The 19,038-nt window shown below is 37.6% G+C and overlaps 1 protein-coding gene across 4 annotated transcripts in view; it reads right to left on the bottom strand.

Annotated features, from left to right (window-relative positions):
* Positions 1-19,038, bottom strand: part of LOC129718794 (uncharacterized) — a 346,046-nt gene that overhangs the window by 71,062 nt on the left and 255,946 nt on the right. For all 4 annotated transcript variants that reach the window (XM_055669874.1, XM_055669875.1, XM_055669878.1 and 1 more), the window contains exon 5: positions 6,296-6,744. In XM_055669874.1, coding sequence (XP_055525849.1) covers positions 6,296-6,744 — 449 coding nt within the window. The remainder of the gene's footprint in view (positions 1-6,295; positions 6,745-19,038) is intronic.

Raw genomic sequence — 19,038 nt, 5'->3', positions numbered from 1 at the left:
ACGGTATATACTATTGGGATTTAAATTGATTTGTAGAAAAAAAAATGCTTGCAATCATTTAGTCTATTTCCCTGATGCCCGAATGAGAGAAATAAGTGTTCCATTCAAAGGCAAGTAGTGTTTTCTTTGTACGGGCCAGTACTTGAAATTTTTACATTTTTACTTTCTCCACCGTCTCAGCCAAACGGCGGTAAACGATGCTCTAAAATTCAACTTATTCCGTCTGGCTTCAATATAGCTACGTACCCTTCAAAACAACGGACGAGTTGTGGCCGAAGAATCTTCCTGACTAGTTGAACGTTCCCGGCGATGCTCGGGATCAAAGGCTTCAAAATTAGGAATTATTTTTTATAATTCATTGCAATATTAGCACAACTTACTTCAAAAATATTTCACATCTTATACGTCCATCATCACTTTAAGTACTTTAATATTCTGAGAACGCACAGAACGGAAATACTCATATTGGATTGCATTTTGTGATTTTGGGCTGTTTTACAGAAACTGGAAGTCGCCATTTCGGATATCAAAATATCGTACGGTGTTCCACTTTCGGAAGTATTGAAATGGTTGGTCAAATACCACTTCTGGCTATTTTCCTGAAACCAGGAGTCGCCATTCTGGAAAATGTTGTGTGGGGTCATCCCAGTTCCGAATATACCAAATTCGGGTGATTTTTCGGATATTCGATAATCGTTTACAGTAAAACCTCTTTTTATGTAACTTTTGAAAGAAAGAAATCGAAGTAATAAGAATTGAGAATGACCATTCATGCTTAGTTCTCCTCTATAATGACATCTAAAAAGATAACATGTGAATTTTCATAACGAAAATGTTTTCGGTGTCCAAAGAAACACGTCTGAGAGGAAGTTAATGCTTTAATCCACAAAACTACGTAGAAATTAAATAAAAATTAATGCCTAAGTCACCTCCTAATCGACCAATGAAATGTGGCCTTTTTTACAGCCAAGTTTCGGTAAACGTAAAAAGGAAATCGAATCCCGTAATGTGTTTACCATTCACAAAACTACGAAAACATCAAAAATGTATTTTTTTTTCTGCTCAACTCGCACATGATCAAAACATGGATTTTGCTGCAGGAAAATATTTGCAGACGTTGAAGGAACAACGAACTTTTTATTGAAAAAAAAATCACATGTCATCGCTTAGATTTTTTATTTAGAGGCGAATTAAGCTTATGCTCAATGAATGAATGAATGCATTATTTGCATTCAAATATTCAAAAAGAGTATTTTAATGTGTTTTTCTGTATGCACAAAATTATCTTCAAACATAATTCAAACATACTTCAAACATACTTCAAACATACGTAGTTTTTAAAGTAACATCTAACAGTAACAACTTTTAGCAATAAGATACCTATTATTATTTCCCAAATGTTGTTCCTGAACATTAACAAACATTTCAATGAAAAACAATTACATATCATAGGTTTGAATTTTGATTTAGGGCAAATTGAGCCCAACTATTCATGATTTTGCATGTTTTACATAGTGTTATTTTTACTCAAAAGTCATTCCTGAACATACACAAATATTTTAATGAAAAAATCATATATCATAGCTGCAGGACAAATTGAGCCTAAAATATCATGGTTTTGCATTTTCATGTGGTTTTGTGAAAAATATTTAAAGTTTAAATAATCAGATACCTATTAATTTTTCCTCAAATATCTTTCTTCAACATCAACGAATGATTTATTATAGAAAAAATCACAGCTTTGGGTTTTGATTTAGAGGCAAATTCAGCTTAAAAAGTCATAATTTTGCATGTTTCACGTAGTTTTGTGAATAATATCTCGAGTTTTAGTAATCAGATATCTATTATTTTTCCTCAAATGTCTTTCTTATACATCAACGAACATTTTAGTGAAAAAAGAATCACAAGTCATCGCTTTGAATTTTTATTTGGAGACGAATTAAGTATAAAAAGTCATAATTTTGCATGTTTCACGCAGTTTTGTGAATAATATCTCAAGGTTCAGTGATCGGATACTAAATATTTTTCCTTAAATGTCTTTCCTGAGCATTGGCAAACATTTTTATGAAAAAAAACCTACATGTCACCGCTTATATTTTTGATTTAGAACGATTCAAAATGATAATAATTACTGTACACCTCAGAGACGGAGGGAATAATATCAATAAGATCAAACGTTACGGAATTCCATTTTTATATAGTAGATTCTGTGCAAACTTCGCCAAACTTTCGACTGAGACAGCAACAAACCAACCACCGTGCCGAAGTCGTAATTCATCGTCAGATGAGCAACACGAGCAGCAAAGCTAATGACCACGAGTTCATGAGTTTCTGAGACAAACGGTCGTGTTTATGTATCGAAAAATGCAAGTTAATTGGACCGACGTGTCGAGGAGAAAGCATGGTAAGAAACTGAACAGTTTCAGTTACGAAAGCTTATTTGATTTTATTAAAAGGATTTAGGTGACAAGTCAAACCAGCGATAGCACAGTGATAAATCGCCAATTGTTTGGCTCTAATGTGATGCCAATTGATTAGATATATGCTGTACAATTACAATCATTTAGTCTACTTTTCTGATGTCTGTGTTAGGGAAATTGCATTGGTAAAATATTTTTGCGTACTTAATTCAGTAATGGTTTTAGCACTTTTGCTACTTTTCCTGCCATGTTTCATCTATGGTATTTTTCGCAACTTTTTAAACAGGATGCTTCTTGCTTTTTCCACAACGGCGAATTCATACTAAATATCCGAATTTTTTCGACGTAGAAATACGTCTTACGGCAACATAGGGGTACAAATTGAAAAACCGAAGACATCGAGAATAACACGAAATGGTCCACTTCCACGCACACTGGAAGTTACTAAGGTCTTTTTACGAGGATTTCGGAACTCAGGCGGTTGTTTTACACGGATTTTCCAGAAAAAATGGTTTTTTTCGCGGTATGTTTTCATTGGTGAAACAATGCTTCAAAATTGAAATTATTCTGGCTGGGTTCAATATGGGCAACGTAGCCTTCGTTAATAGATAAGTAGTGGCCGGAGATTCTTCGAAGCACAAGAACAAGCAGCGAACTTCGCCAAACTTTTGACTGAGACAGCAACAAACCAAACATCGTCCCGGAGTCGTAACTCATAGTCAGATGAGTAACATCGGCAGCAAAACTAATGACCACTGGAACAAACGGTCGTGTTTTTGTGTCGAAAATTGCAAACCGATTCAACCAGCTTATCGAGAAAAGAGCATGGTATGACGAGAAGAGATGTTGACATTTTACTGAATTGACAATTCTTGTGGTTTCCCAGCTGTAATACATAAAATATTAACTTGATTTTATCCTCGAACTGAACAGATTCAGCTAACGAAGATATTTGGCCCTAGTGCCAACAGTTTAATTAAGCTATTATACTTGTAACCTTTTAGTCTACTTTTCTGATGTCTGTGTTAGGAAAATGAGCCTTTGCATTGATAAAATATGTTGTGTATTCAATTTAGTAATGGTTCTAGTATTTGCTACTTTTCCAGTTGCGGGTAGATGTCGCTAGCTATGTTCCATCTAAGGTATTTTTCGCAACTTTTTAAAGATGATACTTTTTGTTTTTTTTTTCATAAACGGTGATTTCATGCAAAAAAGTCCAATTTTTTTTTATTTTTTTATTTGTTTTTAATTTCTTGATATTTTTTTTGACGTAGAAATGCGTCTTACGGCAACATAGGAATACAAATTGAACATCGAAAACATCCAGAGCATCACGAAACGGGGTCTCACACGCGCTGGAGGTCACAAAAGTCTTATATATGCGGATTTCGGATTTTACGTGGTTTTTCAACGCTGATTTTTCAGAAATGTCGTTCCTTACGCGGTTTGTTGCCATGAGTATCCATTTTAAAATAGTTCATGTAGAGTGTCAGATGAGTTTACCTAATCCAATTATTGAGTATTCACTGGTTTGGCCTAACCTTTTAATATTTATATTTATATCAATCAATTATTCAAAATTGAGTTGAAAAAGAATTATTGCTAAAATTTACCGCTTAACACTATTAAATTGATTAATTGAGTGTATTCTCAAACCTATTGCAAGAAATACTACTGTCATAATTTACCGTTAATCTTGCGGTGGTATCTTATAAATCATCTCTTCAATTATTTTACTCCGATCATGCTCGAAATCGACATAATTGTTTTTCATGGAAACATTCTAAACCCATACTTTTTTTTTGTTTGGCCCTTTGAATAGTTTCTAAAATTTGTCGAAGAATTGTTAGTAAATTGCAGATTTTCAGAGTCCGTATGCAGATTTTTTTTTGCGATTCGTAAATTAACCCATAGTGGACCACTCGCCAGATGAACTCAATTTATGCGAAAATTCGAAACTTTCATCGGGAAACACCTTGTCCAGCCAATTGACATCAGAAACAATAAGAAATTCCGATTTATGTTAAGAGAAATTGAGTTAATCTGAATGGTGATCCACTAAAGGTTAATAAAGCAAAGAGGTCCACTATAGGTTAATTTATCCTACATTTTGTTACTTTATGGCAAAAGCAAGCAACATTTCCAAAATCAAGAAAAATTTTTTTTACTGCCTACGCTTGCGACTCAGGACGAATGGGTGATAGGGTTAATTGACCATTAATAGTCCCCTCTCCTTTAGTGGACCTCTCGCCAGATTAACTCAATTTATGGAAAAATTTATAAATTCTCATTTTTATTAGAAGAAATTGAGTAACCTGACGAGTGGTCCACTATAGCAAAGTGGTCCACTATAGGTTAATTTACCCTATCTCACCGAAACTCCATATTCGATTGATAGACGAGAATAACACACGCTGAAAAAGATCGAATAGGGTAAATTACCCTTTACTGGACCCCATTGCTTTATTAACCTATAGTGGACCATCAGTCTCCCATTTCCGCTTAATAAAAATTGAAACTTTTAAAGGTTTGTGGTGCAGATTGGCTGGGTAGTATGTTTTCCGATGGAAGTGTTCTGAAAATCCCTCCTGCTTTCGCATAAATTGAGTTAATCTTTTGAGTGGTCCACTATAGGAGAGGGGTTCAAAAGCAAAGCCTTGGTGCTACATTGCGATTCAGAACTTCGCAGCCAACTGTTTAGTGTGGAGATCAAAACACGGAATTTCTAAAAGTTTCTCGTTATTCTGATGCTGATTAACCTAGAGGAGAGCTTTTCCGATAAAAGTTTCCTAAAAATCCCTCGAGTGGTCCACTATAGAAAAGGGATACACTATAGGTTAGTTTACTCTAAATTTTGATTCATGTTAAGAGGAATTGAGTCAACCTGACGAATGGTCCACTAGAGGTTAATCTACTCGAGACTTTCCCCTATTTAAACACAATTAAATAGAGCTACCTTGATTGGGCCACTTCCTTTAGTGGACGACCCTGCGAAAAACTGTTATTTCTCTAGATATAAGTGGGAATTGATGTAAACATTTTTTGCGATTTTGATGAAGATTTGCAGGATAAGATGTTTTCCGATGGAAGTTTTCTAAAGATCCATTCAACATTCCGCATAAATTGATTTAATCTTACCGGCGGTCCACTAAAAGATGTGGTTAATTTAAAGTAGTTTTACTCTATCGTCTCGTGATTATTTTCTCTTCTATTCACACCTTGTTTCTATCAGTGAAGAGTGAGTCTTCGGTTTATGGAGTTATGATAAATTCAATTTCTGAGAGAAAATTAATTATTATTTATTATTTATTATCTCAGCGAATTTGACTGATAGACGAAGTTGATTCACACGTTCAAAAAAGGTCGAATGTTTATCACCGATCACTAATATTTACCTAGTTATTAGCAGCAATATAGTTTACATATAAACAAATTTTCGTTCAAATTACATGTTTTTTATATCAATTTTTGTCAATCTCGGCATTTAATTATCTCATATTTCAACTTCTTTTCACATAAATCGGAATTTATAAACTTTTTTCTTGATTGTGATGCAGCTTGGCTGGATAAGATGTTTCCCGATCGAAGTTTTCAGGAAATTAATCGGATTTTCACCAAAAATAAGTTAATCTGATCGGTGGTCCCTTAGAAGGACATGGTCCATTCAAGGTAGTTTTACCCTAGTTGTGTTTTCTTTTATGCAGGGCTGAAACCCTCAAATTCGAGGAAGTTTCACGAATTTATGTAAAAACATGAACGTAGACAAAATATTGAACTACTAGAAACTTGAAAAGTCCCGAAAAGATATTAAATATTTTTTGTTACATATTTAGATATTTTTGACCAACTAACTCTAGAACTCCAGAACTACTCACCTGACACTGTTGCGGGCCATGCCGCGTCGGTGAAACGGTTTTAGGCCGCGGTTTCTTCACCACCGTTGGGAGCCCATTCACCGTTACCGCCACCGTTGATGACCCGCTGCTACCGTTACTACTGCTACTACTACTGCTGCTGCTGCTGCTGCTGTTGCTGCTGTTACTGTTACTACTACTGGTACTACTGCAACTGCTGGTGCTGTCACTCCTGCTGCTGTGTCCTCCGGCTGCAGCGGACACAATCATTGTACTGTTATTACTGTTGGCACTGTTGACGGTTACGGCTGAAGCAGCGACAACCGTGGACTTGGAGCTAAAACTGACGCCGCTACCTCCGCTACTACTGCTATTACTGGTGCTATTACTACTGGCACTGCTGCTGGTGCTACTCGCACAGGAAGAGACCGCTGAGGGTATGCAGCCATTCAGCTTTTCATTCTTGGATGCTGAAAAAAAAAGAAAAACGTTTGAGAAAACAATTCAACAGACAGTTTCTCCGGTTGAGGCTTAACAATATAATTTTTCAATTACGGCTTAGAAATTTCGAGCTTCCGACCTGTTGCAAATTGCATAATCCTGATACAGATTTACCCATTTCGATTACCTATCCCTCGATTTGACCATCGAACGAGAACGGAATCCGGTAATCCGGATCTAAATCTGCAGCTTTTCGGACTTTATTACCAGCACACAAAAATGCACCACACATGAAAATGGATGCACCCTTCGGCTCATCCCTGATTTGGCTCATTCGGACACCCAAATTCGGTGCGTTTCGGTTCATCGGTGAGATGAAAGTCGTTTAAATTTGAAAAAATCTTCTTGTTAGGTTTGTAGTTATAACAAAACAGCTCATGGTTATTAGAAACCAATGAAAAATTTGGAGTAAAATTTCGCAAAATAAAAATTGTGTGAAAAAACTCCGTGCAAACAATCACCGCCACGAGACAGACAGCATCCGGTCTTCTCCAATAGAAAATCTTTCAGCAGTTCAGCAGCAAAAACCAAAAAAGGATTTTCTCTTGTCTAGCGCACAAACTCCTTTCCATTACGTTCTCTCTCTCTCCACCTTTGTTGGTTCGACGCTTTGATCTTGTTGTGGATTACGTTCTATTGGAAAATGACACTTTTTATTATTAGTAGTGAGTGATTTCATTAATCCTGGCTACCAACCAAGCTGGCAGCAGCAAACCTGGACTGCACCGACGACCGAGAGAGACCACTCGGTGCTTGGCTCGCTGGTCGTTGGAAGTTTTTTTTGCTTTTAGAAATGGGAATAAACGTATTGGAGCGGAAAATTGGTATAGGATTAGGGCTCACGCTTCGGGGCCCTAAGCTAGAGGAAACATTGTTGGAACACCTTTCGCGGAGGGCCGGCAGGTATTGGGTGGAAATTTAATTTGAAAACCTTGAAGCGAGCCTGTTTACCGAAGCAATTTCGATCGGCATTCTGATTAGCATCTGCCAGGTTGAGAACCACATTGGATGATGATGATGATGATGATGGTCCCGCCACATACCCCTACAAAGGTTTGAGCTGGACGATTTATCTATAGATAATTAATGTAGTCACATTTAAATCAGTTATACAAAAAAAAAAAAAAACGAACTGATTTTACCTCCAGATATAAATTTCTTCAAAAACTGATTACTTGATTCACATCGGTAAGAATGTGAAGAGCTATAGAGCTACACAAAACTAGCACAGGGTTTTCATGACCTTCAGCCAGACTAACCACAACTACTTCATGATTTTTCTCTAAGCATTGTTAAAGAATCCATTTATATCTGAATTCCGCGCGCGAGGCTCAAACTTATGTAGTCACTTTCTATTTTTTTTTAAAGCTACAACAACATAAAGGAAAAAATCCATCATCACCACCGTGACGAACACAGTAGTTTTTGTTATTACATTACATATTAAAAAAGATCTAATATAAAATATGAATAAAATTTTACAACACAATCAGATCCGTTCGTAAAAACTTCGTCAGTTACATTCTTCAATAGAACAATAAATAAATAGATAGGTTCCAAAAATAAATAGTTCATCCAAAATAAATCCGTTATTTAAACTTCGTCAGATAAACTCTCGTCATTTTATAAAAGTTTCAATTTTCGTTCTGTACAACAGAAACTTTCACGTGTGAAATACATTGTCTCTTGAACTCCGCAAGCGTTGGTGCACGTTTAACATGTCTTGGCATCGAATTGAAAAAAATTATACCTTTATAAAACAATGAATTTTGTGAAGCTCTTGTTAGAAAGAAAGGTGTTCTTAGTTCATCCGCGTTTCTAGTGTTATATCTATGAAAATCTCTTCCTCTTTCAATTCGATCACACAAATATTGAGGTAGCAAACCATTAATTATTTTGAAAATGAACACCATAGACAAATAAACAATTCGTTGCTTCACGGATAACCATTGCAAAGCGTCCAACATAAAGGTAGAGGAAGTAAATCTATCACAATTTAAAATCAAACGCAATATTCTATTCTGCAAACGCTGTAACCTCAACAATTGTGTGTTATTGGCCAAAAACAAAAAGGTAGGGCAAAAATCCAAATGTGGAGAGATGATTGACTTGTATAGCTGTATTTTACTACTAATCGTTAATTCGTTTTTCAAACGGCATAGAATTCCATACTTTTTGGCAATTTTCTTGATGACATTGTCAATGTGAGCGTTGAACTTTAGGTTGTCATCAATAATCACGCCAAGATATTTAATCTCCCGAACGCGACCAATTGCCTCATCATCAATCAAAACAGAGACATCGTCATTTACAACGGTGCGCGAGAAAATCATATATTTAGTTTTATCTATATTTAATTTCAATTGCTTATACTTCAACCATCTGTTTAGAGAACGTAAATCTTCGTTCAAGTGTGAAACGGCTTCTTCTACATTCTTAGCTGCAATGAATAATACGGTGTCGTCGGCAAAAAGATTGATATCACAAAAACGTAAAACTCGTCGCATGTCATTTATATACATAATGAACAAAAGGGGCCCTAATACACTTCCCTGTGGAACTCCAAGATCATTCTCCACGGGACTAGATACCGAATCATTAAAAACAGTCCGTTGAGTTCTGTCAGACAAATAGCTCTCAAACCATCTGAATGCAGTACTCGAAATTCCAAAGCGCTTGATTGTGTTCAACAATAAGGGCCTAGAAATTGTCTCAAAAGCGCGTTTTAGATCCAAAAAAACAGCAAATATTGTGTCTCTATTCTCTAAGTTGTCTTTCCATTTTGCTAGTACTAAGTTCAACGCGGTTTCACACGAATGGCCTTCCCGGTAGCCAGATTGTTCCGGAATTAATAACGAGTTACTATTTAAATATTCTAACAGCTGACCTTTAACAACAAGTTCTAATATCTTTTCTAACGTGTGTAACATGTTGATGGGACGAAACTCTTCGGCTTTAATCGTTCCAGCAACCTTTTGAATCGGAACAACCAACGATTCTTTCCACACTTTAGGCACGTACCCAGTTAGCAATGATTCATTAATAAGGTTCAGCAGAGTGTGACCAATAACATTGAAGCAATCTTGAATGACCCTAGCATTTACATTGTCTACTCCAGCCGTTCTACCTAATGAAAAACAAATATTTTTAAGGTCATCCATTGTGATTGGGTGAAAACCATCAAATCTACTATTAACGTTAGTCGGCTGTTTTATTTCATCCGGTTCATCGACCAGTTCAATTGATTGATTGATCAATGAAACACTATTGATGAAATAATCATTGAACTTACTAGCAATTACTTGTTCTGTTTGTTCTAATGTGCCATCAAAAGTTATGGACCGCGGTTTATTATTACTAGGTTTTAATAAAGATTTCAAAATTTTCCATAACTCTTTGCTGTTGTATTGATGCTGAATAATCTTCCTCTGTATATATTCACAACGCGTCTTTTTTAACGTTTGTGAATACTTATTACGCGCGATCGTGTACTCCTTCCAATGATTCTGCCTGTTAGACCTACAAAACTTTTTGTACAATTTATCCCTCTTGCGTTTAAGGCGCAAAAGATCAAAATTGTACCAGCTGTTCGAGTTTTTCAGAGAAACTAATTTGTGTTCAACTAATTGATTCGTACACGTTTTCAAGATGTTTGTTATAATTACGTGTCAACAAATCAAAACCCGGGCGGGCTCAGAAGCAACACGCTTCAACTGCAGACGTCTTAACGAGAAGCACAGCTTGCATGGCCGTACCCGGGTAGGGTTAGTAAACCGCTTCGATGTGTGTATAATGAAGTGCACACGATTATAACGTAGGTCTTAATTAGTTTCAGAACTCAACACACATTGTGTCAACGTGCGGCACCGAGTCGGTCGAAGTCAATACCCATTATCCCGGTCGATGGCAGCCTCTAGTTCCCAATTGCAGCACTTCCGGATGGCAAACAGTAACAATCGTAACGAGCCGTATTCCTTTCCCCCCTGTGCCAGAACATCTTTTCGGTCGATTGCCGTAGAAGTTGCGTACTACACTGTTAGCAATAAGTCGAACATATTTCAATTAATTATTCGCCCAGAATGCGACCATAGAAAATTAATGTTCTTTGCATTCTCTAGTCTATCGCATGCAATGTGGTATTCTAAATTGGTTCAGTTTGAAATTAGTGTGTACCACTCGGCCGCCACTAGGAAGAAACTATTCCACTGACCAAACGAACGGGCAGTAGAACATAAATTTATTGATATTATTATTCTGCCTATCAGTGTATTTTATCATTGCAGCCGTTCGGGCACCACTTGGCCAGGCTATGGAGAAGAGCAAAAAAAAAAATCTGGAATCCTGTCTCCGAGCAGAGAGTGGGTTCGTTTTATGTCGCACAATTTATGTACCGTAGAAATGAGCTTCGTTATTCATGGTTTGTCAATGTGGAACACATTTAATTGGCAAAGTTGTTGGTAGGGGAAATTGCTTGCAACTGTCGCGTACTAAGAGGCTTTAAAAAGTCAAGGTTGGTATACGTAAATCGATTGAATTTATACGCTTTCGTATATTTGAATCTTGTTTGATTTACAATGATTTACAAAATTTAAACAAATTTTTACTAATTATTGTGTTGTTGCGAAAACTGCAAGTGATTTTTGTGTTGATTTCAGTTGCAATGATTTTTGCATTACTTCCAGTTTTTTTTTTTTTTTTTTTTATTCTCGCTTATTTTCCGTCGGTCTAGTTCCGCCACTGTTGTGGCCAATCACCGACGCCCAGGGAGGCGACTCCACACCCAGGACCCTAACTCACGACCCGTTTATTAACGGACCGGCGCCAACGGCTTTACTTCCTCATGCGATGGAAGGCGTGATCCCAGAGATTTTTCGCCTCAGAAAATCTCCCGGTGTCGGCTAGGATTGAATCTAGACCAGTTGGGTTGGTTGTGAGTGGATCACGCCACCTCACAACCATCGACACCTATGTCGGCGGTGGGATTCGAACCCAGGCTTCGAGCGTGGTTGGCGGAGACGTTACCAACCACACTAGGCCCCCGCTCCTGATTACTTCCGGTTGATTACGGTGAATTTCTGCTGTAATCAAGGTGATTGCCTGAGTTTTAAACTTGAACCAAAGCCCATCATCCCATCATGCGATAACCTAAATTGCTTAGTATCTGAAAACTAGCTCAAAAATCTGATTTAGTTGAAAGTGTCCTATATCCACAGATGTGAACAGTGAATTAGGTCAGGCTCCTATATGTTTAAGTAAGTGCTATATTTTATTTTAAGAATATTTCAGATGCTTTACGTCAAATCTTGTCCGTATATTCACCGAAATTTGAGAGGGTGTTACCTCAGTCGAGTGCTATATAACTGATGCGCGGCTGAGAGTGCTGCACTTTTGCTATCTGCTTCTGTTCGACACGAGAAGAATTTGATTGTCTTCCTTTCAAGCCGCAACACGATACCACAAGTTATTTTGTCGCAGGGCTGAAAGCTCTATCGTTTCTGTTCTTCTAGTTCCCAACATGAAATGAGATTCAGTTTTCGTACACTCGGAATACAATCTCTTCGCCTCGTGCGAAACTGAGAAAATGAAATAACTTGAAAAAGGTGGAGCCACTTAGAACATGTGACTAACATCTTCCTTGTTGGATTTTAAAATTTCAGTTAATTTTTTCGCTAGTTTGCAATTGAAAAATATGCTAATTATTATACCATAAATTTGAATGGTTCGAAAATTGTTTTTCCAACTCAACTTTTCATTAATTTACCATTGAAATGGTAATGGATTATTATACCTCAGGTTTAGAGCAGCCCTTCGGTCAAGCTATTGACGTTAGAAACACACAGTTACACTTTCCACAGATGCCACCCTACTGAAGTATGACGTAGTCCTACATCGAAAATTAGGAAAATAATAATCCATTGATTAGGAAATCAATAATCTCGAAAACGCAACAGAATATCAATCAAGATTCCTGTATCCGGATTCCAATAAAATGTGAAGACAATGGAGCAGTAATTATTTTATTTTTCTGACTTTCGGTATCGTAATGTAAAAAGTGCATAAATCTACATCTAAACGACATGAGTTGTGAAGTAACAAAAATTCCATTCTTTACAAAGCGAAAAAAATCCTAAAATTCCCAGTATTAAGTATTCAGCCGCTGTTCATTGTTACGAATTTTTTCGCTTTGTTAACCTCACACATAAACATTGTTTCGCGAACAGTGTGTGTGTTTGTGTGTGGCAAATCAAACCTACAAAAGAAAAACACGGTCCACCCAATAAATGGGAACCAGTTTCTTTTGTTTTGCAAATTAAGGTAATGCCGACGAAGCTGCACTCTGGAGCGCTACCTACCGAACGGCAAGTTTTCAAATCAGCTTAGCCAAACAAAGCCGAGCATCCATTTGACGGTAAATAAACAAACAGTGCGAACAATTCGTGCTAGGGATTGGAGGAAGTTCTGGTTGAAAAATGCTCAGGTTTACCAACAATACATGTAACCGCTCCATTGGAGCAACAGTTTCCGGATGCCCAAGTTTTGTGTGTGTGTATGTATTCCATCCATTGAGCGTCCCTTCTCCGCATTTTAATTCTGAATTGCTGCACGGATTTAAGCATATAGAAATAAATGCATACAATGCATATAAACTGAATGCAGCCCAACCCACCGTCCTCTGGCATCCTACTATTAAAATCGAAACAATACAATCCGATCGTTTCTATATTCCTTACCAACGTAGCGCATGGATTCCCAAGTCCGGTTCGGTTGCGGTGTTGGTGAGCGGTGGAGGACTATTCGAGAAAATCCAAGAACGGGACGGTCGGATCACCGAGCATAAACTATTGCATTTTATCCCGGTGATAGTTTTGTGGGGTGCAGTTGCATTTACAGCACGGCAGCCACTATCCATAGCCATTCTCTGTCTCGGTCGCACGCTAGCACGAGACCATGTAGGTATGAGAGACACGAGATGCACGTTGCTATCGGAACAAACGAACCGTAAGTGGTGCTCTGGAATATCCGGTAGACTGGGAACATTCGTTCAATTGATGGATATCGAGCTCATTTGGGATTTCCCAAAGCGCCATCCGAGCCACCGGATTGAACTACGTTATTTCGCTTTCTGCTAGCGAAGCTAGTTTTGTGCGGTGGTTATTTTTTTTTTTTTTGCGAACATGTTTTTTCGGTTTATCGAATTGGCAATTAGTTAGAATAAAAGCAAATTGCGATATATGGCTGAGTGATGTTGAATAAATTCCAATACTATGAATATTAGTTTTCTCAACGGATTTTTTCAGCTAAACCGCAATTAAAATTGAATGTTCGTCAGAACATTACTTTTCAATTTAGTACTCTACTCGAAACAATTTCGAACAAAAGTTCATTTCAACAGCAAAGATCAGGCCGCATCCCCCGGAGGATCAGGAAATAAAGCATCCATCGACATCAGAGCAGAAGTAGGTACCTGTTTACATACGAACATCCCTGGCGTGCTTGTGATGTTCCGTAGAAACAGCAGTTTTACTGAGCTCAGGATGGAAGAGGCGGGTAAACTAGAAGCCGATGAACAACCCACCAAAAGGTTCGTAACGCTCGAGTAGAGAAATAGAATTCCAATTTTCGAAGCGAAAACTGGTTAAGCTGATTGAATTTTAAAATGTTCAACTTCGTGAAATAAAAAAATTCTTCCCTAACTTCTATCGACAAATTTTACCAGCAGCATCATTCGAGATGAGCATTTTACTTGCAGCAACCCTTTGCCTGGTGATTACAACTCACTCCATAACCATCGATGTCCTACCGGGAGCGGGTCGGAAACATGTTTCTCGTTACTATCAAGTTTTGTGCTTTGATACAGTACACGTCATCGACAAATTCGCTCGATAAAAAGGATTCTGTGAATTCAAAAGCGAACTGTAAGAAAACACACTCACACAACTACACATGCATAAATAAATAAACAACCGATCAATCCTCGGGCCATGACACTGACAGGTTACAAGATGTTCGTTATAGCGCTCGCAAACACACACACACTCACAGCCACGGACACAAAAATATAAACCAACAGAAAAGCTTCCCTGAGTTGAAGAAATTCTACCGCCTGTCATCGGCAAGACATTTTTCCATGTTTCCAGCACCAAGCGAGCTTACCTTTAATCCTACTTATGAAACGCTATTTTCTGCTACCTACGTTTCGTTTTTTTTTTCTCTTCCAACTCACAACGTTGCCCTCCGAGCTCGAAACAACTAGACTTTTGGGCGGCGGGGAACAAACCGCAATTGATAGTGCAAGTTTTAATTACAAAATCCATCGTTCGCCATAAGAGTATATTTAAAAATTGTGAAAAAACGGGGTTTCTATTTTAATTCTTCTGCAGTATAATTAGATTTCTGCGTACAGTCGAATCCCTCTATTACGACAATTTATATAGCGACAAATTTCTCTATAGTGACATTCTCAATGATCCCTTCTACTCTATATTCATAAAAAATATTCGTTTTATTGCGACATTTCTCTATAACGACGGTCCTTTGCAATGTCGCTATAAAGCGATTCAACTGTATTTGAGTTCTTGATAATTATATGCATTCCTGTATTTCCGGGTTCGTGGATTTATAGATTGAGAGATTTATGTTATTTAAAATCGATCAACTCTCTAATTTATAGGTTCCTAATTATCTAGTTTCAATTCCTCCTAATTTTCTGATTATTGGATCGAAAATTTGGATTAGTATGATCCCAAATTTTCGAATCTCCAAATTTATTTTATTCTTGGTTTCTTGAATTCTTGTTATTTTCTTCGTGGATTCCTAAACTATTAGTTTCGTGAATTTTTGCTATACCTTTCTCCTAGAAAGGATGTTCAAAAAGTTAAGGTGCTCAGCCCTAAATTGAAAGTTAATGTTATTTATAGCATTTTTGTAGAACATTTCGACTTTCTGGAAAATTGTTTTCAGGTTGCCCAAACGTGATTTATGAAAAAATGACTTTTTTAAGCTACGAAACCACTCTTTTGCACTTTTTTCAAATCTGTTCGATTCCAACATTATTCCGTATATTTTTTTATTTTTGTGGGATTGTTTTTGAATACTTTGCATGGTTTAGTTCAGCATCGCATTCAATTATTTGATTTACAGAACCCATTGAACATCACAAAAAAAATGATTTTTTCCTATAATTTTTACATAAAACCCTTCAAAACACACTAAAAAATGTTTCTGGATCAAGAACTGATACTTTACTGCAAGGCGGGATTCAAGACGAAAATTTACATGAAAAAAGATCCTTGATATCTTATCGGGGTGCTGAGATATTGGCGTTTTTACTTGTTCACAAAAATGCCACTAAAGCTCAATACCTCCATTGCACAGTGTTTTATTTTGCCGTTTTTGTGCGATTAATTGGACAGTGATTCAAACGTTGATTATAACCATTAGGTATGTTCGGAGAAGTTTCAGGGTATTCAAAAATACATCTTTTAATGTAGAAAGGTGGGTGATCAACCCACCAATGAGTGAGATAAAAAATTTACTTTTCAATCAGAAGAAGATAGATGCAAGGTGTCTCCGACAAAGTTTCAGGTTATCTTAAAACAAGAAACTTTACTGAAGACATCATGTTTCTATCTCCTACATATAACGAGCAATATTAAGTTTTCTATCAGAAGGCACTAAAAATCACAATTTTTGTTCTAACTTTTTTCGCAAATTTTTCCGAATTTTGAAATCTTCTACTAAGTCATCAGCCAGCCAAAAATGCACTTGTTCTCTGAATATTGTTATTTTTTATCTCCCAAAATAAACAGTTATTTAACAGACTCGTAAAAATGCATAGTTTTCCATCACATAAAAAAATGCCAATATCTCGACCCCCCGATAAGATATCAAGGATCTTTTTTATGTAAATTTTTGTCATAAATCCCGCTTTCAGATGTTAACCAAAAAAAAAAAATTATTTGTGTTTTGAAGGGTTTTATCTGAAAATTAAGGGAAAAAACAATTTTTCTGTGATGTGTAGTGGACTCTGGGAGTCAAATAACTGAAAGCAATGCTGAATTCAACCATGCAAAATATTCAAAAACAACGCCACAGAAATAAAAAATGCATGGAAAAATGTAGGAATCGAATAGATTTGAAAAAAGTGCAAAAGAGTTATTTCGTAGCTTAAAAAAGTCATTTTTCCATGAATCACGTTTGATCAACCTGAAAACAGTTTTTTAGAAAGTCGAAATATCAGAGCGGGGGCCTAGTGTGGTTGGTAACGTCTCCGCCAACCACGCTCGACGCCTGGGTTCGAATCCCACCGCCGACATATGTGTCGTTGGTTGTGAGGTGGCGTGATCCACTCACAACCAACCCAACTGGTCCAGATTCAATCCTAGCCGACACCGGGAGATTTTCTGAGGCGAATATTCTCTGGGATCACGCCTTCCATCGCATGAGGAAGTAAAGCCGTTGGCGCCGGTCCGTTAATCAACGGGTCGTGAGTTAGGGTCCTGGGTGTGAGGTCGCCTCCCTGGGCGTCGGTGATTGGCCACAACAGTGGCGGAACTAGACCGACGGAAAATAAGCGAGAATAAAAAAAAAGTCGAAATGTTCTACAAAAATGCTATAAATAACATTATCTTTCAATTTAGGGCTGAGCACCTTGACTTTTTGAACATCGTTTTTTTTTTGGGACACCCTAATAGACATACATGTCAGGAAGCGGCAGTCCCGTCCACTGGTCTCGGAGCTGCAGGCAATGACGTAGCGACAGCGGTTGAATAAGATGGTCAAGTCGATTTTCCCGGTGAATCGCGACGTGGCAGTGGTGATGGACGACGAGATTTATCTCACCCTGGATGGCAACGACTGGCAGGGCTCTTCGTATTTCACTTCTCCCACGAAGGAAGTGAGCTCCGAGGTGAAACTTATTTCTCACACCAAGTTCTGGGGAAGCTGCTGCTGTGGCTGACAATCAGCGAGAAGGGGATGTCAAAGCCGCTCCTCTCTCGCTCCGGGCTGGCCGTGAACGGGGGAATTTATAGTACGAAGTGCCTGTCAGAAGTTGCGTAGTTCATCTGGCCAGATTTGGCGTCGACCCACTACTCGAAGCGATTGTTCGAGGAGATGGAGCGGCTGAATATCGATGTGGTACCGAAGTCGGCGAATCCGCCCAACGTCCCCCAGCTGCGTCCCATCGAGAATTTCTGGGCAAACTTCAAGCGTAAGTTCTATTCCAAAAAGTTTGTCACGAAAAACGAAGAAAGAGCTTAAGAACATGCCTACCGCATGTTTTCGCCCGCCATGGCGAATGTTCCGGTTAACTGCCGGAAGGCCGCTCGCAAGGGTGTAGAACTTTTTGACGTAGGACTACGTCTAACCACACTATATCAGGATACATTCTGCGAAAACTAAAACCAAGGTGTAACGTCGGATTGAAAGATTTCAAACGGTAATACTGATGTAACCACATGATGGATCACAATAACCAATATGTCGTTGGATTGATAAAATGATGGGCAATTTTGTGATTCTTCAGTTATCATTCTCACTTCATTGTTAAACAGTGAAAATTTTATAAAAGTTTCAACGTCGAATTTTCATATATAGCAGTGGCAAGAAAAATTTGACAGAATCTCCCCCTCCCAATAGGTCAACTAAAGTTTGCTTTTATGAGCCTAGACTCTTTTGATGTCTTGAAGGTGAAGCTTTTTTGGAAAGCTCGTAACGACCTCCACTATCAGACAGTTTAATGATTTGCTGTTTCGCGTATTGAAGGAAATTAACTGTATTAGAATGAAAGGTATGGTCAATGTTTGAGAAAATAGTTTTTTTTTTCTAAAAAAAGTGCTGCAAATAAATAATCAAAATACAGACCCCGTTCGATTTTAGCAAGACGCCAGAATTCTTTCTGTTGCCAAAATCGAACCCTGCCAAAAATGATCGGTTCTCTTTTCTTGATGAATTCAGTTTGACGATCTAGGTACTTGATATTACCACCCGAGTAGTTAGAGGCATAGTACTGCTTTGATCATGATCATTATATTACCGGAACAAGTTCCGGTCATATTATAAAGAACCAAAATTCCTACCTTTTGGAAGATGTTGAGCTGGTTAAAATAATCAAGAAAACTAAAAAATGTGATTGAACTTAATTGCTCGTTTTTGGCACAGGTGTGCCAAAATTGAACCGTACCAAAAGTAAAACAAGCTCAAATCAAATAATGCCACAAAACGAAATATAAAACTATGGTAGTCCTACGTCAACTATGCGG

Source organism: Wyeomyia smithii, chromosome 1 (assembly GCF_029784165.1).
Source record: "Wyeomyia smithii strain HCP4-BCI-WySm-NY-G18 chromosome 1, ASM2978416v1, whole genome shotgun sequence".
In the NCBI taxonomy this organism is placed as follows: Eukaryota; Metazoa; Arthropoda; class Insecta; order Diptera; family Culicidae; genus Wyeomyia; species Wyeomyia smithii.
This window is presented reverse-complemented; position numbering and strand designations above follow the sequence as displayed.